Source organism: Nicotiana attenuata, unplaced genomic scaffold, assembly GCF_001879085.1.
Source record: "Nicotiana attenuata strain UT unplaced genomic scaffold, NIATTr2, whole genome shotgun sequence".
Classification (NCBI taxonomy): Eukaryota; Viridiplantae; Streptophyta; class Magnoliopsida; order Solanales; family Solanaceae; genus Nicotiana; species Nicotiana attenuata.
The window spans coordinates 76,553-99,068 of NW_017671033.1; the positions used below are offsets into that span (position 1 = coordinate 76,553).

The following is a 22,516-nucleotide window of genomic DNA, read 5'->3' on the forward strand; positions in this document are numbered from 1 at the left end:
GGGTGTGTTTCGGGGTGGTTTCGGATCATTTCGGGCTGTTTTGCAATAGCTGATGCTGGTATCTGGTGTTGTTCTTCGCGTTCACGAGGACCCTCTCGCGTTCGCGAAGAAGGATTTGGCTTCAGGGACTTTGTTCTTCGCGTTCGCGAAGGGATCCTCGCGTTCGCGATGAACGAAATCTCTGTTGCATAGGTCTGACTTCGGAGGCTTATATCTCGCAATCTATAAAGAATTTGGAGATGATCCAAAAATAAAAGTTGTAGAACTTTGTGTCTAGTTTTCAGAAAGGTAAATTATTTAGCATTTGGATTTGTGTACAAAAAGTTATGGCGGGTACTCTACAGGCTGTCCGGGAAGATGAAGAAGAAATTTGTGTTGCAGAGGGATGACTTTGACAGCTTATATCTCAAAATCTATAAGGAATTGACAAATTTACAAAACATAAAAGTTGTAGATCTTGTTGTCTAGTTTCCAAAATGTTAAACCATTTGTCATTTGGAGTTTTGTACAAAAAGATATGGCCTTTATACTAGAGGTTGTCTGAGAAGAGTTTGAAAAATGGTTTTTGAGAATTTTCTTCTTCGCGAACGCGACGGGGGTCTCGCGAACGCGAAGAGGAGTTGTCTGGGCAGTGTATAAGTGTAAATAAATGGGTTTGGCTCATTTCATCTCATTCCTCCATGGGAGCCGACCTAGGAGCGATTTTGGAGCTCCATTTTCATCATCCATGTCAAGGTAAGTAGTTCCCATTTATTGCAAGTTAATTACTTGGATTATATCTAGATTTTAACATGGAAAATTATGGGAAATTAGTGAAAATTGGGGTCTTAAAGAAAAACCTAGAAATTTAGTATTCTTGGAATTTGACCACGATTTGGGCACGGAATTTGGAGTAAATTATATATTTGAGTTCGTGAGGTTATGAGTAGACTTTATCTTCGAAAAATTTCGGAATCCGGGCATGTGGACCGAGGTTAATTTTGTCAACTTTTTGATCGGGGTTAGGAATTGTTATAAATTGGATTATAATGAGTAATTGATCATATATTAACGAGTATACATAATTATTGGCTAGTTTTGGAGCAATGTGCATCGATTTGAGTTTTCGGACATGGAATAACGGTTATGGAACTTCGGAGCGAGGTGAGTCTCCTTTCTAACCTTGTAAGAGGGAATTGTCCCCATAGGTGAGTTAATTGGTTATGTGCTCCTATTTGTGGGGGCTACGTACGCAGGAGGTGACGAGAGTCCGTGCGTAGCTACTATCATGCTTATGTCCGGTAGTCTAGGACCCAAAATCATGTTTTACTTGTGATAATTGTAACCTTATTGATAGTTTAAATTGCTTAAATCATACCGAAGTGGCAAATGACTTTCTAAAAGAATTAAACTCATCTTCTTGACTTGTAAAAGAGAAATTTACATCTCCTTGAATAATTATTTCCCTGATGAAGTCTTCACTGACTGTTTGAATGTGTGTTTCTATATGTACCTGCGTCGCATGTATGATTTGCGAGCAGGGTGATTGTTTATTTATATTTGACCGCGTCGCATGTACGATTCGCGAGCGGGGTAATAGATGCATCTATGGTTCGCGCCATTCGACCCTCTGGTAGTGCATAGTTTAAATATTGTTAGATCGGGCCGTACGACCTCGGCATGATTTGCGCATGCTTGTATTGCTTGTCTTGATATTTATAAATGAGGACATTGCTTTCCCGAATCGAGAATAAATGTATAAATGATGAAAACGGATTTGGAAATTTCCCTATGAATAAAAGAATTGTTTACTTGCTCGATTTTATTGAGTTATAGCCATGTTTATAGAAATCCTTGATTTATTGTACAATTGGTATTTTATTATTGGACCACTAGTAAGTGTTGAAGTCGACCTCTCGTCTCTACTTCTTCGAGGTTAGGCGGGATACTTACTGAGTACACGTTATTTTCGTACGCATGCTACACTTGCTGTGCATTTTTGTTGCACAGGCACATGCACCTCTAGTGGCCTAATGGGCGTAGCAGTACGGATGATACAGAGCTTAGGTGAGCTGCATCCCTCGAGACGACCCACAGCCAGTAGAGTCCCTTTCAGTGTATTATATTTACTTTATGTCCAAGTTTGTATTCCGGACAGCTATTGTACTTTATTGGATTTCCTAGTAATTGCTCATGCACTTGTGACACCGGGTTCTGGGATGATTTCGGGATTGTTCAGTAGTTTTGTAAAGACATCATTATTTATTCAGTGGAACTTATTATTTATTGTTTAAATGTATAAAAGAAGTGATTTCAGAAATATCTAAAACGAGAAATTTCTAGTTAAATGGTGTTGGCTTGCCTGACAGTGGTGTCCGGCGCCATCATGACCCTTAGTGAATTTTGGGTCGTGACAATGTGATAACCTATATATACTAAAATAATAAACCAAATATAAGGATAAACCATGAGGAAAAACTTTCGAAATTTACTTGCCATCAATATATATATAACTTAATTCTACTGTATAGAAGAGCCCTAAAGCAAGCATTACTTTCTCCTATATAAGAAGAGCCGTAGAAACAGGTGAAGCAGGCTCCTCTTCGTCGACATCCCTGCTTCACCGGTAACATATTTGCCATTGCTTTTGCATATTATTGCACTAAATGCCATCACATAGTTTTGGTAAATAAAGGGAACTTCTGAGCCATTTTAAAGGCCCAAACAGCTACACAAGTTCCGCGAGCACGTGTGGGTAGTTTGCTGAATCATGGCCCCACCTTATTTTACTGTATTTGCTGGCTGTCATACCAACAGGGCCTACTAAAATTTATCATTTCAAAAATCTAGCTCTTCTATTTGAATAGATTTACCAAAGAGTAAATTTCATCAAAATAAGTTTCCGTTAAAACAAGAAAAAGTAAATGAATTTGCATTTCACTGCGTGCGTTTCTCCAAGGTCATTGTTAATTATAGATATAGATTAGCTCTGTTACTAATTGGTTCATGGAGAAGTAGGTTTAAGCAATATTTGCATATGCTGCTCCGGAAAAGGTTGTTAAATCAATTCACTAATATGGAGAATTTAGTTTGCAATTCTTGAAATTTGTTGAATAAATAATACACAAATCAATAAACCAGTTAAATAAGAAAGATAAGCGTTAGAAAATTTAAAGTTTAAATTTGATTTTCTTCAAGTTTTGAATAATTTTGTGTGATCGGTATTAAGAAATCTCTTTCTTCTCTATTAATAATGTACGTTATAGAAACTCCAGTTAAATAAGGGAGATAAATATTCTCTTCATACATTTGTTTGAATATAAATTGAAGTTCAAAATTCATTTTCTTCAAGTTTTGAATATTTTTGTAGGATTAACTACTAAGAAATATTTCGTATTACTCCTCGGTTTTATTTTATATAATGATATTTGAATGGATCGTGAAGCTTCAGCAAGAAAAGAGGACATTTTACACATACTAACGGTACTCTTAGAACTTGGGTCATATACATGCTATAATATTTTTATGGTTATAAGAGCATGTCATTAAAAGTAAACTAAAAAGTTTAAAATTAAAGAATTTTCAAATATAAAAGTTGCCGCTCTTGTTTCTAGAAAAGTAAAAATGAAAGAATGTCATATATAATGAAACAAAGGTAGCAGAAATATTTAACCATTTTTTCCTTTATAAACATGCTAAAAGAGCAATAAAAATGTGTTATCTTTTTGGGAAAGACTAAGAAAAAAAGTTTCACGTAAAATGAACAAATGAAATTAAAAAAATATTGAACTGTTTTTTCCCGGTACAGGAACAAGTTGCTATAATAATTTCTTTAAAAGACATTAATTCTACGTCGATCATTGAACACCAACCTTGGCGTGCTCCAATAGTTAAGTTTACTTGAATCACATTGCATTTGACATTTCATACAATTTCTACCCTAAAAAACTACAATTTAATCCAAATTGTTGGGCCCGTGCGCAAGCACGGGCAAACAACGCTAGTAATATATAGAAGAGCGAGAGAAGCAGCTGAAGGTCGTCATGGGTGCTTGCTGCTAAAGGGTATTCTGGTCATTTCATATTGCTCCTTTATTTGGCTGAAAGCTAACGTGTGTGAATCAACTTTACAGCTGGTGCAAATACAAGAAGTCTGCGGCGCTTTTGTATGACAGATAGGTCACTCTCTATCTCTATCTATTCATCTTCTTTGTTTTTCTCTGTCTGCATTCTACTACTTCATCCTCTGATTTCTTCTTTGTTTCAACTTTCAAGTGAGTGAATAATTTGTTATCACTGTAATCTATGAGTTTGTTTTGAATTATTGTAAGTTCTTTGCTGTTTTGATAGCAATTTGGTTGCTACTTTCGATTTTACGGAAAAAATCTGTACGTTCCCCTTCAATGTTGAATTTTATCGATGTCATTGCTACTTGTTTTTTGGGGGTTCCCTAGTGCTAGCACAGTGTCGTATGTTAATTAGTCAATTTTGGGTTTTACTGATTATGCTTTTTGAGAAATTTTGGACTGATTATACATCTAAATCTCTTTATATCTCTTTATATGCTTTTCTCTACTGTTGCTTTGAATAATATGTTACTGTTGCTTTCTCTACTGGGTTTTACTGTTGCTTTGAATAATAATATGCTTTGAATAATTGTTGCTTTGTATGTGAAACAATTTACTAAGAAATTTTAGTGATACCAAGAACAGAACTTCTTCCATTTTTCTTCATACAATAAGTTGTTTTCTTTTTCAGAATATATGTCAAAACATTATTGTGCCTCAAATATTTATCTATCTTTCTTCTATAAGTTTATTTATTTTTTCCCGAAATGTTAACTTATTTGTTTGAATAGGTTGATTATTGTTTCTTAAAATATTTGGTTGTGCTTCTTGGTTTGTGTTTAATCCTGGGATTTGTTCTTGCAATTTTACACTTATCAATATACAAGTTATATTGAGAAAATGGAAGAAAGACTTAGTATCAGTGAAATTACACCACTAACTACAGAATGGACTTGTAAAGTCCAGACTGTAGATAAATTTCGGCCGCGAGACAGTAGAGATCAGCGAGTTCATTTTCAGACAATAATTGTCCAGGATGTAAACGTAAGTCACGTTACAACCATAATTGTAACATAACATCTTCTCACTTGTACTCTTCCAATAATTACTGCGTTATCATTCTTGATAACACTGTAGGGGGAACAAATTTGTGTAATACTCTATGGTGACGACATTAAACGATGTGATAACTTGTTCGAACTTTTTGAGACATATCTGATTTCAACTGCGAAGGTTAGAAATCCGCAGCCTTATTCACTACATATTGGCCAGTTTGAGTGGATCGTTGACAGATTCACTATTGTTGAGTCTATCCCAAAAACTAAAGAAAAGGAGGCACCGTTACCTCCTCCGTCGAGACTGAGTGCGATTTCGTTCGCGGACGTTGAACAACAGCCTTCTGGTGTTGAATTTGGTATGTTTCAAATAACCCTATGCCTTATAAGAGCTTAATTTCTTCGGACCCATGGTCAATGCAAGTATATTGGTTTTACCTACATTTGTTTTTTGTTTATAACAACAGATCTACTAGCTGTAGTGGCAAACTGTGGTGCAATGCAATACACCGCTGATCAGACTAAGAGATTTCAAGAGGCCATAGTTATGGACAATACGTGAGTCATTTAATTTTCTGTTACATAACAAAATCTCTGACACTTATAAAAGTACATGTACAGGAAGAAACCTCTTTTCTTCACTATATGGGAAGATTTGGCAAGCAATGAAGGAATTGAGTTACTGAGACAAGTGAGGCAACTTCAAGAATATCCTGTTATTCTCGCGAAACGGATAGGTACCACAACATACCATGGTGGTAAGTTCATGAAGTTCCTATTTTTACATATGGATAATGGTTCCGCGTTGGTTATTAACAAAATTTGCATACACAGTTTCCCGTTTGGCAACAAGATACAACTCAACAATCTTAATCAATCCCCTATATGTGCAAGCAACTGAATTACGGAATTGGTACAATACAAACTGTGCTTAAAATGTATCACATCATTATTCAATTATAATTTTTTCTGTGAAAAAAAAAATTTGTCTGACATTTCATGTGCGAATTACAGGGTAGATGAGAACAAAGAAATGTTAATCGAATACACAGTGAAGAGTTCAGCGGAGTCAGCTTCATCGCTTAATCTTGTAGCTGTTGACGATGAAATATTATCTGTTTTATCTATTGCTACTCAAACCTCCAGTGTGAGTTCAGTAAATTACAATATGGATAACTGTTAAACCTCCAGTGTGCCACACCATGTATCTTTTANGAGTCAATACTTGGGGCTAATGCAAAAGCAACTAAGAAACGGAAAAGGGAACTAAGTACTCTACTAAAGCCGCAGTCAAGGTTAGAATATTTGCATACTGCTCTCATCCATACAATTTTTTATGATATTTGTTTCAGGATTTGTTTTGTCTTTCAAAATGGTGTTCCATTTCGAGATATTAAAAAAAAAAGTAGTGTTTGCTAAGGAGAATGAATTGATTTAGGTGGTGAAAATCATGCAATAGTTTATTTTAAAGCTGGACAACTTAGACCTTTTAGCTGCACATGTAAGGAGTCGAGATATTTTTTTCCTGCATAAGTTTCTTGATTAAATTTTGGCTTCCTTTTTGGTCTCATAAAATTTTGAAATGCCTGATGAGATATCTATTCTCCTTGATTTTTTATATACTGACAAATCACTTACATAACCATTTTATGTCACCATGTAATGTATGTACCGCTAAAGCTCTCTTTGGGAGGTAAGTTGAGTTATCACAATACAAGAAAAACGTCATATTTAGTGTTACCCACCTCTATGCCGGCTTGAGTGAGGCAGCTAACATCCCACAAGAATAACCATGGATATGTCCCATTACAGGTACATATTTTGTAGTTATTGAGAGTGAGATGTTTGGATAGGTTGACTTATGCAGTTTCGTGGGATCTGTTTGGAAGTGTTAAACGTAATGTTTCAAATATGAAAATAAAATCTCTCTTTATTTGTACAGATTGTCAAGGCAGTGATGTTCGCTGAAATGGTATGCGATGTACAGAGACATTTTGACAGATCATACCGATCTTTTAACAAGGTTTAGATAGTTGGCCGCCTTAACAAAATGTTCCACATTTTTTGCCTAAATAGTTGTCAGTAGTGTATGCCTATGTTTTTTAAGGCAATTGGTATTATTTTTTGGATCTTGGAGCGGCCTCCAAATATTGTATAATGACATCTTATAATTAGGATCCATGTACATTTCCGAAAGTTTGCGACGTTTATCCCATGGTGTTTACTTTTCTACTACTGATGTCTACTTTTACTATTTAACAAAAGAATTATAGATGTATAATGGGTTTCGGCGTCATAAAAAAGAGCTAAACAGAAGGATTTCCTCTGTTTTGAGAGGTTATTTTCGATTTCGGATGCTTCGTTACAATCTCTTATGGCTTGTGGAAATTCCTGGAGATTTATGACGTGATTACAAAGAGCTAAACAAATGGATCTGTTTTCAAAGGTTATTTGAATCAAGATTTTTGTACCATGTATTACTAGCTTCTTCTTCTTTTTCTTCTGCAAACAATGAAGTGGTTCAACATTACTCTAGAAAGCTAACTAATGAAATTTTTAATTTTTTAGCTATGTAATCTCAAGATAGATATACAAACAGAATTGTAATTCTAGCAGTAACTACAAAGTTATTGCACTCCAGGTCATCATGTAGATTTACATTTACCTTTCTTTCGCTACTGCACATATAAACACTACTATCAGCAAAATTATCTGCTAATCTTTTGTGACAAATAAAAATAAGTTTACACTATAATTTGTTGGGCCCATGCAAAGCATGGGCAACATTATCTAGTCTATACTTATATTATTATTATTATACTATATAGAAGAGCCCTAAAGCAAGCAGGAGACCGTCGACATCCCTGCTTGCCGACCAAGGGCTATTTGGTCATTTTAGTCCAGCTGTATATTGAATTGTCTACTATGTCCCTTGTGACTGTTACTGAATCCTGATTAGAATAGGGATTTCTATGGTCAATTTGCAGTCCACCGCTTCTCACTCTTCACCTTTCTGATCTTTTTCTTCCTTCAGTTATACAAGTTTCAGTCCGTTTCCTTTGCGGATTTGCACCACTTTTGTACTCATCGGTTCTTGATGTTGTGTCATTTTCTTGAACAAAGAGAAATTGGGGTTTCGGCTGAGTTTCTCTGCCGCCCAAAGTCTCCACATCGTCTAACCACAAAAGCTGGTTTCTTCTTCTCCAGTTCTATTTCCGCCATTAGCTAGAGGAATATCTTATATTTCGATTTTAAGGAACTGAATTATCGGTTTATGAAATTGGAGTTGGTGGTGATATCTAAGGCTCTGAATGCTTCGACAACTTCGTCAATTGGGTGGTAAAGTGAGTTGCCGTTGAATTTCCAGAAGATTAGGAGAAGTAAGGAGAGGTTCTCGGTGGTAAGAGTTAAGCTACGGTGGAGCAAACTGGTGATTAATCATGGATTCCTGCTTTCTCAGCTATTTTTTTTAGTTTGTATTTTCGTTAAGCTGATTTTAACCTTAGGTTCGAAATTGAGTTTCTTAGCATTCTGTCATTCTTCTGTCATTTTAGTGATGGATTGAATGAATTAAAGGTCATTAAATGCACATAGGATTTTACTGAAGTTCATATGGAAATAAACAAGCATGGACTGCGAGGCATCTGCTTGACAGTGGTGTGGGTGGCTCATATTGCAAGGTCATGAATGAACCTTATTAATCCTCTGTTCCACAAGAAAACTATAAGAGTTTTTGTTGTTGCCTAACGTTTTGGCATACTATAGAAACTTATTTAATCAGTTGATTTAGACAATCTAATCTAGCTTTAACATTTATCTTTGTATCGTCCATTTTTGCGCAATTTCAAATACATTTGGTTTTATTATGGAGAATAATATAAATCGTACGTTCTTATATGTTATTTTAGAGTGTTGTTGTACATATTTACAATGTCGAAACACCGCTTTAGTTTTCCAGCACCAAACATATTTCGATGTACATATCTATTGGCACAATATTCTCTCTCTAATTTAAGTTACTACATCACTTATATTTGCTAACTAATACTCTTGAACCAATAAGGTTCAGTTAGAGTTAGAGTCAATTTATATGCAAGACGTCGTTCTAGAGGTTGTATAAGCGCTTCTACTGAGATTAAGATAGGTTTATTAGTAGTTTCTGTTGAAGTATTTTTCAGTTCAGTTAATTCTTAACAATTACTGCAATTGGTAGAGTCTTTTATGCCTGAATATTATAGGAAAAATTAAATCTATGTTGATCAAACCTCCAAGAGCTGATTTTCCTTTGAATTCCAAGATTACTGAGAGGGCTAAAGTCTTCCCAATTGCTTTTGTAGTTTCTTTTGGAATTCTTTGCTAAAATCACAATACAATTTAGCTGCATTTGGATATAACAAAGAAAACAGAAGGAGTGAGTGAGACAAAGAGTACATCTGTTTCTCTCAACATCCTCATCTTTGTTATTTAGTGGAAACTTTTTCTATTAGATTATGGTTTATAATTTTGACATCTCTGTAAGTGCAGGTATATCGATTATAAGCATTCTTTCAATTGGTTTGCTCAAAAGTTACGTTGCCAATTACTCTAGCTTTACATCATACCAAAGCCATTGGGTTCTGTTAAGAGTACAATCATTTGCATGAAGTCATTGATGCTACCTGCACATACTTGATCAACAAAAATATAAAGTTTTTTCTCAGAGGAAACACAATGTTTTTCGAGAGAGTGTTAAATTCTATGATAAAAGTTGGTGTTTGCTATGATGTTGATATTTGTTGAAGAAATGCTTTTCTGCACTTGTAGAAACTGAAGGTTTACTAGCTTGTATGATAAGAGAGAGGAAGGAAACTATCAGTATGAGTAGATTGACTTCTGCTTAAATTCTCATGTCTTGCTGACTACAACAAATGCTTGTCCTCGCATTCATCAGCTGAGGTAATGCTAAACTTAACTTTTCTACTACACTTGCAACTATATGCTGATTTGTTTTATTTTTTGAATGATACATGTTCGGGTGTTGTTGTGAATTATCTCCATTGAAGAAATACGCCATTAAATTTTGCTGAAGATGGATAATTTTTCCATATAAGACAAATGAAGCATTCCGGTAATTCTTTGTTAATCTGATGCTTTTAATCGATATTTTCCTAACGAAGGCAAAGAGATTAAAATATTCTATTGCCAGTTGTTTTGCTTGTTGTTCATTTCAGTGATTCTTGTTGAATCAAACCTTTTGCGATTATGCTATAAATAAGGGCTGGCTTGTGTGCTTACAAATCGTCGTTGCTAAACTGTTATCCTTCCTGTTGCAAATATTACAATAACTACTAAATATAATGTTTTACAGTAGGCAGATAGACCTTGGAATGAGGAAATACTGGATAATGTGACTCGAAGCTGTGAAAAGGGATTGTGCTGCTGTTCTTTTATCTACAAAATGGCTTTTTTGCCGTAAACTTAACCTTCGCTCAACTTAAACTACCACTTCTATGTAAAAAGAACTAAGAAAATTGAATATGAAAGTTGAGCAAGGAATGACTAATGTCTTCCTGCCGTCTACTATTGTTCTTGTAATAGGTCTTATGTCATTGAGCCCGGGCTTGTCTGGCCAATCCCATCTAGTTACCTATATATATGCTCAGCAACAAATATTAAAATGTAATAACGAGTCAAGTGTCCTCCACGTTTCGCTTGCAAGGTTATGTTCAATTGTTCATAGCATTAACACCGTCCACTGTCCCATTTTGTCACGTTAAACTTGATCTAATCAGTACTTTTATATGAGTTTTTTCAGTTTTATTTTTTAAAACTTAAAATTCCCCAAATTCAGAATACGTTTCGCTCTAATCTGTCTTATGTAACTGTATCGGATTAGAAGTTTTAGACTTGTACGTTGTAATAAGTCCTGATACCGAGACGTCTGTGGTAAAGTGTTGTTTACAACAATGAATTCGGTTGGCGCTTCAAATGCATGCATTCCATGCCTTCGTTTTACAGCGTTGAAACATTCTTCCACGTTATTAAGACTTTTAAATTGTGTGTACTGATAATACATAATTTTTTTACGCCATTAAATTACAGTGACATAAAACAACAGATAACTTTTCATGGCAAGTCTGATACCTTGAATAAAACAACTTGCTGTATGTAGTTAAATAGGAGTCCATTACTCGCATAGTCACTCAACTATCCCAAATTATCTCCTAAAGTCACTTTACTTTCGTTTGTAACAACAAAGTCATTGAACTATGCTTATTACACTCAGAAGGTCACTCAACTAGATTTTTCAAATTTTCGATTGCCAAATACCTATTTTACCCTCTAAATTATAAACATTTATCTTCTTTTTTTTTTTTTAACTTTTTAATATTATGATTTTTCCTTTTATCTTAGATTATGGATTTCCCTGTAGAATAAAAATAATGATCATAGTAAAAGAATTAATTAGAATAATTTGTTTGTAATAATAATTTTAGTATTAACAAAAAAATTCAAAAATTTATTTACACAATTCAAAATGAAAGAAAATAAAGGTTGTAAAATATATATTCCATGCACGTAATATAAAAATAATTATTTAAATAAAGATATTTTGGTAATATACATTATATATTCTTGAAAATTATTCTCTATTTATATTATTATGTTTCTACCAACTTTCCGACGATACAAAGTTATATCACCGGAAAGCAGGGAAACTATCTATACAGATAAAATATGTTATGTTAAGTCATGCATGGAATATATATATAATATATTATAAAAATATATTTATTTTTATATTACGCACATGGAATATATATATTACAACCTTTATTTTCTTCATTCTGAATTGTGCAAATAAATTTTTAAATCTTTGTTGTCAATACTAAAATTATTATACTAAAAAATTATTCTAATTAATTTTTTTTTACTATGCTCATTATTTTGTTATTCCAGCATTATATATGCTTAAATACTTTCTATTTTTTTAATTTATAAATAATATTTATTTATTTTATAGGTAAGTCCATAATATAAATTAAAAAGGGGAAATCATAATATTAAAAAGGTTAAAAAAAAATAAAAAGAAGATAAATGTTTATAATTTAAAGGGTAAAATAGGTATTTGGCAATCCAAAATTTGGAAAATCTAGTTGAGTGACCTTCTGAGTGCAATTGGCATAGTTCAGTGACTTTGTTGTTACAAACGAAAGTAAAGTGGCTTTAGGAGATAATTTGAGAAAGTTGAGTGACCATGTGAGCAATGGACTCAGTTAAATAGTGTAAAAAGTTGCCTTAATCTTGTATGAAGAGGTCCGGCCTGGCCTATGTCCTCCTTTCTTTTGTGATATGTATACAAGCACATCCAAGCTTTGATGGGTGAGATTAAGATAAAAAACATAATGTAAATTTCTTTCACAATATAGGTGGATATAGCACCTTGCCTACTCATAAGCTGAGGCGGAATCAGGTTTACAAGCTTATGGTTCGGGATCCTAATCTTTTTAACTTATTTTGGGTTTTAATTTAATAATTTTACATATTTAATAAAAATTATAAGACGAATACATGATTTGAACCAAAGTTACTGAGTTCGGCCGAACCCGTATCCGATAATGTGGCTCCGCCTCTGCTCATAAGTCATAACTAAAGCGAAAGTTAACTCTTTATACTTTCTCCGTTCACTTTTAGTTGCCCATTTTTAACTTTGCACTTTCTTTAAAAAAAATGAAAGAATATATTTTACAAGTTTATCCATAATAATTATAATATTTTATAAAGTACTGGCAAATGATTATCTGGGGAATGACTGGTTAATGATAATTAAGGGTAAAACAAGGATTTTTTTTTTTTTTATCTTTCTCTTAATTTGCTAAAATTGACAAGTAAAAATGATGATGTATTTTTAGTATAATGAACAAGTAAAAGTGAACGAAGCGGAGCAGAGTAATAATTAAGATAACTTAGCAAAAGACATGGTCGTACCTAACTTGATTTTCACAAAGTGGGCGAAACATATAGGATCAACTTATATAAATCTTCTCATTTTTCAAGTCGAACCAGTCCGTTAATTTGTTGGACTATATAATGGAATTTATGGTCGACCTCTTTTAGATATGACTGTGCCTATAGTGTTTTGTCATTAACCTAGTAGTTAACAGAGTTGTGCATTAATTGTGTGTGGGAAAACAAATGTCTAAATCAAATTGATGAGATCGCACAGTAATAATCCAAAAGACAATGCCAGCAGTACATTAACTTGAGTTGTCCAGTTCTTGTGTTTGGTTCATTCTGAGACAGCTCCTAGTTTCCCTTTAATAAAGCAGCGGATAGATTATAGGAGTAGTAATTTTTTCAAAGAATATGTAAACATTAATCTTTTTTAATCAAGATAAAGTTGATCTTAAGATTACTTGTTTATAACAATTTGAACTTTCTGGTATGCAAGGAATTATTTTACTTCTATATATAAGATCAAGGGAAATGCATATCCTTTCCCTGTCTCCGCTAATGCCCCTATTTAGGTTATTGCCACGTCAAAGAAAGGAATAACAAAATAATTTTTAATTTTTCTAGCTGTTTACAGCTGTTGCTCACTTTTTCTCTCTTTTGATCAGTCTCTCTCTATATATAAGTGGATGATTTTAAGCTTGAACTATAGTGCAAAGGTTACTTCAGCTAAGTAACAAGGACTTCGAGAGCTATTAGCCATGGCTATCTCCAAACTGATTCTTGTTGCTATGGTGTTTTTCTCTCTACTAGTTGTTCATCTTGTGGAAGCTGGCAACCAAGTTTTGGTATTCTTTAATTAAGCTTATGATTGTTGAAATATTTTTATGATACTACGTTATAGCTTTTATTTTTCTTTTCTTTTTTGCATACTTTAAATAAGATAGAAATTCTGTATGGTTGTTAACGTCTGCTCATGAATTTGATCATTCAGGTGAACACGGATGCAACAGAGAGTTTCTACACCCCAAAATTAGGTATTAAGCTACTTACTTCTTTCTTCCTTTCTCTCCGGCCCCGAGTTATAATTAGTAACTTTATCTGTATCGGGGCGACTCAAACACATACGGGGCTTAAATCCAAAGTTTAATACGAGGTCTAAATTTTTTTTAAAACGTTATAAGATATCTTTTTATTTGAAGTCTATTCTTCTAACTTTTTGAGATATAAAGTTAATAATTTTTTTTATAATCGATTTTCTCTAATAATTCTTGCTCGATTGATAATATAGTCAACCTATCTAATTTTTCTTAAGATATTCTTGATCTTAGATAAGCTTTTACAAAGCAATAGAAGTATAGAACTATTAGTAAAAGTATTGCTGAACACTTGAACTAGTTATAAAATCTTGGAGAAAGAAAGTGAGTAATGAAATCTTGGAAAAAGAAAGTGAATAATAAAATCTTGGAGAAAGAAGTGAGTAAGAATATCAAAGAGAAACATAAAATATATGTAGGATTTTTTGAAATATGAAGAGATTGGAAAAAAAGAAAGATTGACTTGGGCAAATTAAGGAAGAGAGAACAATCTTTTTAATGAAGCAGAAAAAAATAAAAAAATGAAAGTTATGAAAATTATTCGTCTACACATTTTTAAGTAAGTTAAATTATTATTTTATTTATATACTAAAAAGTTTTTTTTTCTTTATATTAAAAACTCTAGTTCTGTATTAAAAATACTAAATATTATTATTGAAATACTTATGAACCTATTATTTTAAAAAATAAGGCCCCCTAAATTTTGGGGCCTAAGGCACACGCCTTACTCCACATAGGGTTGGAGCCGGCCCTGTAATTCTGTATATCAGTTGAAAACATTAAGATTTTGCTAGCCCTTCATTCAATTTTCAGATTGTCAAAAATGAGAATTATATGTATAGTTGAATTTTTTTTCGAAATTGTATCGTTATGAGTTCTGAGTGTGATTGTATTAGTATTCTTTTTACATGTATATGCGTAGTTCGAGCTGAAAGCAGAGAACTTGCCCTAAATTCACACATTCAAATGTTCCTTTTGTCTCTCTGAGTCTTGATGTTCCTTTTTAATTAACAAAATTTGCAGATTGTGGAGCAGCCTGTGAGGCAAGATGCCGTCTAGCATCGAGGCAGAAAATATGCAAGAGAGCATGTGGGACTTGCTGCGCGCGTTGTAACTGTGTGCCACCTGGCACTTCTGGTAACCAAGAGCTGTGCCCCTGCTACTTTGCCATGACAACCCATGGAGGCAAGCGCAAGTGCCCCTGAATATATATAAGGACTTTAACAAATATGTATAAATATTAGAGTTTACATTTACGAATACTTTCCTGTCTAAATATGTATGCTTGCTAGGTTGATCACTCGTCTATGTATCGTTGTATATGTAGCTCGATCTGTAGCATTAAGGGGTATGGCTTATATATAAGATGAGAACCTTTTGGACGTACGTGTTTGACGCAAGATATATGCTAACCTGAATTACTAGGAGTACTACTTTGTGATATAAATAAGTACGTGATTGTTACTTACATGTTTAAGGTAATTGATTGCATATCACGTCCTGTTGATTGACTAGTGATTTTGACATAATATCCAAAATTGGGACGCTTATTAAATTTTAGGATTTTTTTACTCGTATTCACTTGTTTGCTCAAAAGTTATCACATACCTTATGAGCATAAAACAATATAAATAAATCACGGGAAAATCATAACAAATCGTAATAATTCATTGGACCAAATGAAGGAAACGAAAATAAGTGCTCAACTTTAGGAAGAGAAATGTAAAAGCTTTTATTCATAATAGTGCTTTGGTCTGCCTCTCCATGAAGAGGTCCAGAGCCTTACAATGGTATTCCACATATGTGCATCGTTCTCCCTTTTCCTCTCTCCTCTCAATAGTTTCAGAAGAAGCCCCCCACCCCCCCCCTCCCTTTTTCAGGGTTTCCTCTCTTGGTATTTATAGTTGTGAGCTTCGTGAGCTGACAGTAAGTGGCCGTGACCACGTTGGGGTTTCGCCTTCATGACGACGGATGAACCGTGGCCTTGTTGATCTAATCAGATAAGGGTTCAATATCGTTAATTCTGAGTGGTCGTACCACTAACTAATCACGAATTAGCTTGAGACGGGATTAGCTTCGTTAATTATCGCGGGGTCGGATTCTGACCCATACAGTTAGTCCCTCCGCTTATTGAGGTCGTGCTTTGGCCGAGCTCGATGAGTGGATTTCATCGACTGTAGTTTGAGAAACTCGGATAGGGAGGTCGACTGTCGCTTCGGTCGAGACCGAATTCTCTTTGGCGGTGGCCCTTAGCCTTGTAGAGCGTTAGTATTTTGTTATTGTGCTATTAAGTCATCGTTCGATCGAGGTCGAACTCCTCCTTGGCGAAGGCGCTTGACCCTTTAACTCACTTCGAGTGGGGTTGAGCTTTATTGTGCTCTGATTCTTACGTTTGTTTTGGGAGCATACCCGTCGACCATGGCGGACGGGTCGTATGTTGTGCGGCCGAGGGGAGTAAGGGCACGCTTGATACGTGTTTGGCGATGTCAAAAAATTTCTAGGGCGCACGGAGCATCTCCTCATCGTTCATAGGTCGTTACAACCATTTCGAGGGCGAGACGCCGATTGGTGACTGCAAAGCTGCTTCATGGAGCCTGTCATAATGACGCACATTCCTATGGAATCGAACCGGTGTGCGGTTGGTCATGCAGTTAATGGTGGCTATTGGGTTCATGAAGGCCACTTGTGTTGCCTATAAATAAAGGCTGAAGCATTCATTTTTTTTTATATTCTTATTGTTTGTCTGAGAGAGATTCTGAAGAAGCTTTCCTTACTGCTATTTCACCTTCGTCTTCATCCCGCAAACTTTGTTTCTTCCTCGTTATTGAATCAACAATGGCAGACAGTTCTTCCCAAAACGTTCTTCCGATGGATCTTCCGGTTAACTCTCCGGTGATTGAGGGGCCATTTCCGGCAATGGGCGATGCAGAACTGGTGGAGACCGGTGAAGCTCCATCGGTTGACGAGATAGTATCTCTGCCCGGAGGTCCGATGACTGATTTCACCGCCGATGGCGGGGAGGATCAGGTGGATGAAGCCCCATTAATGGGGGAGATTGGGATGTCCCGACTACGGGGACAGGGGGTCATTCCCGGCTATGTTGACGTCGTTCTCGCTAGAAGCGAGGAGAGGGTCCACGCCGACCGCAGGGGATACTGCGTCTTTTACGCCTATCCCTTCAAGTTGGGGTTTAAGCTCCCGCTCCCAATTCTAGTGGTTGATTTCTGTCGTTATTACAGGGTATGCCCGGGTCAGCTTACTCATTCGCTTTATAAATTATTAGCAATGCTTATCAAATACGCAGAATTGGCCGGTAGGGAGGTCACGCTGCAGCATGTGCTTAGTCTCTACGCTCCCCAGAGGGTTCGCGGTACCATGATTCAAGCGTGCCCTCGTGGGTCGAGGGGCCTGACTGCGAAGCTGGATGATGAGGTCGACCCTCGCCCTTTCGAGCACTTCTTCTACATCAGGACTGAACATTTAGTGGTGTGCTCTACTGGATTCCCAGAGGCTTGGAATCATGCACGTAAGTTCCTTAATCATTGAATTCCCTTTTTTGCCCCTCCTTACGTCTTGTGCTCATAAACGTTAACTCGTATCAATTTTGTAGCCGAAAAGTCGCCGCCGGCTCCGTTGGCTGGGATTCGTGAGTGGGTTGAGGCCGTGCTCCCCCATACGGTGGGGATACGCACATGGGCGTCTTTCTGGGAGAGGCATGGCCGTAGACCTGTGGCAGGTAAAAAATTGATTTCTTCTTCTGTTCCGCTTTGTTTCGACACTATTCATCAACTTTGTTTTTCTGTGATCAGGGAGGGCACGCCGCGTCAGGGCCCCTCAGTTGGCCTTCCGTCGGCCGGGTGCAATCGCTCGACTTACTGCGGCGCCTGTGTCGCGCTCAATACCGAGGGCGGCATCAGTTGAATCTTCAGCGGTTCCTTCTCCAGCACGGGCCGCACTTCGGGACGAGGGGCCATCGGGGGTTGTGCGCCCTAGGGCGGAATCACCATCAGACGGGGATGAGGAGAGGCCCTTGATAAGGCGTAGGGTCGTGTTCACACCGGCTCCTCCTGTGGTAATTAATTTGGACTCTCCTCCGACGGATGCGGGAGGGGTGCGGTCGCGGCGCCTGCTCTTGAGGGCGGACAGCCAATGGGGGTTGCCCTGGCTGGCTTAGGCCATGATGATGCCGTCGCTTCGGCGACTCAGTTGGTGGTTCCAGTCGCTGAGACGGGAGGTAGTTCCTCAGCGGCTGGTAATGTTGGTGAGTTAAGCACTCCTTTGGCGGCTGCGGCGGGAGGTTCCACCTCGCTGGCGGCTGAAGGAGGAAGGGATGCTGTAGAGGGTGAGTACGAGTCTGAATCCGACTTGGACCACGACGACGTCCGTATGTTCCAGGAAGGCTTCACCAATTCAGCGGTGCGCGCAGAGGGGCTGTCTCGCTTCGTCGAGGTTCCCACGGAGCTGAACTTATTGCTCCAAGGGAGTAGCTTGGTCCCGCAGTTTGAGCTGCTGTGCTCGGAGGCCGAGAACGCGTCATTGAGGGGCGTCACGGATGTCGGACTGATGAATGAAGTGGCTGTGATGGGCTTGAGGGTATGTAATATATGTCGGTTCGCTTCTTTTTCGTCTTAGTTTGAACTTTATCTTAATCGTTGTCTTTGCTTTGCAGTCTTATTTGTTGGAGGTGGAGAGCATCCGTCGAGCCAACGTCCGTTCGGGGATATTTTTGCGGGCGCTGGAGAAATACCGCCGCTACCGAGATCGGTGCCGAGAGATGCGCATGTGCTTGAGGAATGATCCCCGTAGTCGGACCTTGGTCGAGGAACTGGCGAGGCGGGAGCTTCAGATGCAGCAAGCACTTGGCAGAGCGAGTGCTCTCGAGGAGCAGCTCCGGAGGAAGGATGAGGAGCTTGAGGCGGGGAGGAGGGCTACAGCTGAGTGTGAGCGTCAGGGCCAGGCTAAGGCGGCAAAGGCCGCTGCGGCATGGAGCGGGAAAGTGACTGCGTTGGAGGGTGAAGTCGCGGTATTGAAGCTTCAAGTGAGGGATGCCTCGTCGAGGGCTGGGGCGTTGAAGGAAGCTATTCGCGTGCACGAATCCCAACGGGCGTTGGAGAAGGATATTGCGGCCTTTAGAGAAGCGAGTCTCGAGGAGCGGATCGATGTCTTTGAGCAGGACGCCCAAGTCATGGAGGATCGAATTACAGCCTTAGAAGAAGAGAATCAGCGCCTACGGAATCAAGCCGCTTCTTCCAGCCAGGCTCGAGAACTTTGGGTCTTTGCCGAGGCCCAACGTGATATATATAAGAATTTGTGGGAAGCCGGCATCGTGACCGAAGCTGCTTTCGAGGGGGCGCGTCAAAAGGCTCGTGAGGCCCGTGCCGACTGTGGTTTTGACGCGGCGACGCCAGAGGCTGACACTGGCGCAGATGGCGCCGAGTAAAAAGATGTTATGCATTTTTTCTTGTCTTGTTCGCCGTTTGGCGTTTAGGTGTTTCTTGTTTTTTTTTTATTGATCGGCCTTGGCCGGGTGTAAGCGGGGATGACCCGCAATTAATTTCGTGGATAAATGAGATCTCCTTTCCATTATTTGCCTTGTATCTGTTTTGTACCTCCTCTTTTTCCCCTTTAGATTTTTCTTTGCATGCGCTCGAAGGGGTGATTTGCCTTTGAGTTCGACTCTGGTAGGCATGTTAGTTTTTGATTGTTGACGACTTTTCTTCTTCGACTCGGGGTGAGCGGGTCAGAGCCGTTGCTTGGCGATAGCGGCACTTAGCCCTTAGTCATAGTCCCAGTTCGGGCGTGGTCGAACTACCGACCGTGGTGGAAAAAAAACATGCGGCCTTGTAGTTTGACCGGGGTCGGACTTTACGTGCCCCCAATCTTAGTTTGAGTTGGGAGTACTTACTTGAGGGGCGAGGGTGCCTACCCTGCGCCTCGATTCGTTGGAGGTCGGATTTTGCTGAGTTCAACGATGAAGGCGCTCGGTTCGAGTCCCGGTTCGAATATGGTCGAACTAGTTAGATTTGAGGACGAAGGCGTCTAGCCTCATGGTTCGAGCGCGGTCGAACTCGTTGGATTTGATGGCGAAGGCGCGTAGCTTGAGTCTTTGTTTAACCGCAGTTGAACTTACTGGCGAAGGCGCATAGCCTTGATTTAATGGCGAAGGCTCATGGCCTGAGTCCCAGTTCAACTGTTGTTGAACTTTTGAGATTTTGATGGCGAAGGCGCACGGCCTTGATTTAATGGCGAAGGCGCATAGCCTGAGTCCCAGTTCAACTGTTGAGCTTTATCGATTTTGATGGCGAAGGCGCATAGCCTGAGTCCCAGTTCAACTGTTGTCGAACTGTCAATTTTGATGGCGAAGGCTCATGGCCTGAGTCCCAGTTCAACTGTTGTTGAACTTGGTCGATTTTGATGGCGAAGGCGCGTAGCCTGAGTCCCAGTTCAACTGTTGTCGAACTGTCAAATTTTGATGGCGAAGGCTCATGGCCTGAGTCCCAGTTCACCTGTTGTTGAACTTTGTCAATTTTGATGGCGAAGGCGCGTAGCCTGGGTCATGGTTCAACCGTATTTGAACTTATTGGCGAAGGCGCATAGCCTTGACTTAATGGCGAAGGCGCATAGCCTGAGTCTCAGTTCAACTGTTGTTGAACTTGGTCGATTTTGATGGCGAAGGCGCGTAGCCTGAGTCTTGGTTCAACCGCAGTTGAACTTACTGGCGAAGGGGCGTAGCCTGAGTCCCAGTTCAACTGTTGTTGAACATTGTCAATTTTGATGGTGAAGGCGCGTAGCCTGGTCTTAGTTGTGGGTATTGAGTGCCGAAGCTCGGTTTTGATTCGAGACCTTGAGCAGCTTATGCGTTGTCCTCCCAATCAGAGTATATAGGCTGTCTTGAGGAGACTCTTGGCTCGAGATATCTCCGTGCCGGTTTCTGGCCGGAGCTCGTATCAGGGATGCGGTAGATGCCTTATAGAGATTCTCCCTTAGGAGGGGCTTCTTCTCCTTTTTTGCACTATCCAAGATCAGAGAGAGAGAGGACTTGGATCTTGATTTGAGATCTTCGAGTTCCCCTTGTCCGACATGCGCTTTGGCTTGTTTGAGCTGGGTTGCTTTTGTTTTCCTTTTCTGGCGTTTCTTCCTTTTTTGTCCAGGGAAGAACTACGCGATTTTGCTAGGAAATCCCCACAGACGGCGCCAAATTGTTTGCTCAAAAGTTATCACATACCTTATGAGTATAAAACAATATAAATAAATCACGGAAAAATCATAGCAAACCGTAATAATCCGTTGGACCAAATGAAGGAAACGAAAATAAGTACTCAGGGTTAGGGGGAGAAACATTAGAAGCCTTTATTGATAATATTGGTTTGGTCTGCCTCTCCATGAAGAGGTTCAGAGCCTTACAATGGTGTTCCTCTTCCCCATAATATGGGTATCGTTGTCTCTTTTTTCTCTCGTCAATAGTGGCGAAGAAGAAGCCCCCTTTCAGGGTTTCCTCTCTTGGTATTTATAGCTGTGAGCTTCGTGAGCTGGCAATAAGTGACCGTGACCACGTTGGGATTTCGCCTTCATGGTGGCGGATGGGTCGTGGCCTTGTTGCTCGAATCAGATGAGAGTTGAATATCGTTAATTCTGAGTGGTCGTACCACTAATTAATCATGAATTAGCTTAAGACGGGATTAGCTTCGTTAATTATCGTGGGGTCGGATTCTGACCCATACATTATCTATAATTTATCTACAACTTTCACACATTATTTCTACCAAGTTAAATACAACTACAATAACATACAACTTAAATACAAATTTTATGCAAAATTTATACAATATGTCTTTTGTATATTTTGTATCTGATTTATACATAGTAAAAATAAATTTCATACAACTAATTATATATTATACAACTTATCTACAATTTTCATACATTATTTCTACTCAGTTATATACAACTACAATATATACCACTTAAATCAATTTTTATACNGTTCAACCGTAGTTGAACTTACTGGTGAAGGCGCATAGCCTGGGTCTTGGTTCAACCGTAGTTGAACTTACTGGCGAAGGCTCATAGCCTTGATTTAATGGCGAAGGCGCATAGCCTGAGTCTTGGTTCAACCGTAGTTGAACTTACTGGCGAAGACGCATAGCCTGGGTCTTGGTTCAACCGTAGTTGAACTTACTGGCGAAGGCGCATAGCCTGAATCTTGGTTCAACCGTAGTTGAACTTATTGGCGAAGGCTCATAGCCTTGACTTAATGGCGAAGGCGCATAGCCTGAGTCTCAGTTCAACTGTTGTTGAACTTGGTCGATTTTGATGGCGAAGGCGCGTAGCCTGAGTCTTGGTTCAACCACTGTTGAACTTAGTCAATTTTGATGGCGAAGGCGCGT

The 22,516-nt window shown here is 38.4% G+C and overlaps 2 protein-coding genes and 1 long non-coding RNA gene across 6 annotated transcripts; all 3 read left to right on the forward strand.

Moving 5' to 3' along the window:
- Positions 1–4,945: 4,945 nt before the first annotated feature.
- On the forward strand, positions 4,946–6,283 carry LOC109205396 (replication protein A 70 kDa DNA-binding subunit B-like). Its single transcript, XM_019368105.1, has 6 exons — positions 4,946–5,089; positions 5,183–5,459; positions 5,568–5,658; positions 5,722–5,837; positions 5,935–6,013; positions 6,115–6,283. Exons 1-6 carry the CDS (start codon positions 4,946–4,948, stop codon positions 6,281–6,283), a joined length of 876 nt encoding a protein of 291 aa, XP_019223650.1.
- A 1,680-nt stretch (positions 6,284–7,963) lies between these two features.
- LOC109205402 lies at positions 7,964–10,835 on the forward strand. Of its 4 annotated transcripts, XR_002064663.1 has the most exons (4): positions 7,966–8,530; positions 9,904–10,035; positions 10,143–10,207; positions 10,448–10,835. It is a non-coding gene; the product is annotated as an uncharacterized LOC109205402 (long non-coding RNA). The 4 variants fall into 4 exon arrangements; XR_002064662.1 differs by having other exon boundaries at positions 7,964–8,530; positions 9,904–10,207; XR_002064664.1 differs by having other exon boundaries at positions 7,964–8,530; positions 9,904–10,207; positions 10,451–10,835.
- Positions 10,836–13,689: 2,854 nt separating this feature from the next.
- On the forward strand, positions 13,690–15,515 carry LOC109205403 (snakin-2-like). Its single transcript, XM_019368111.1, has 3 exons — positions 13,690–13,880; positions 14,027–14,069; positions 15,153–15,515. The coding sequence occupies exons 1-3, from the start codon at positions 13,794–13,796 to the stop codon at positions 15,332–15,334; spliced, it is 312 nt and encodes a 103-aa protein (XP_019223656.1). The 5' UTR covers positions 13,690–13,793; the 3' UTR covers positions 15,335–15,515.
- Positions 15,516–22,516: the final 7,001 nt, after the last annotated feature.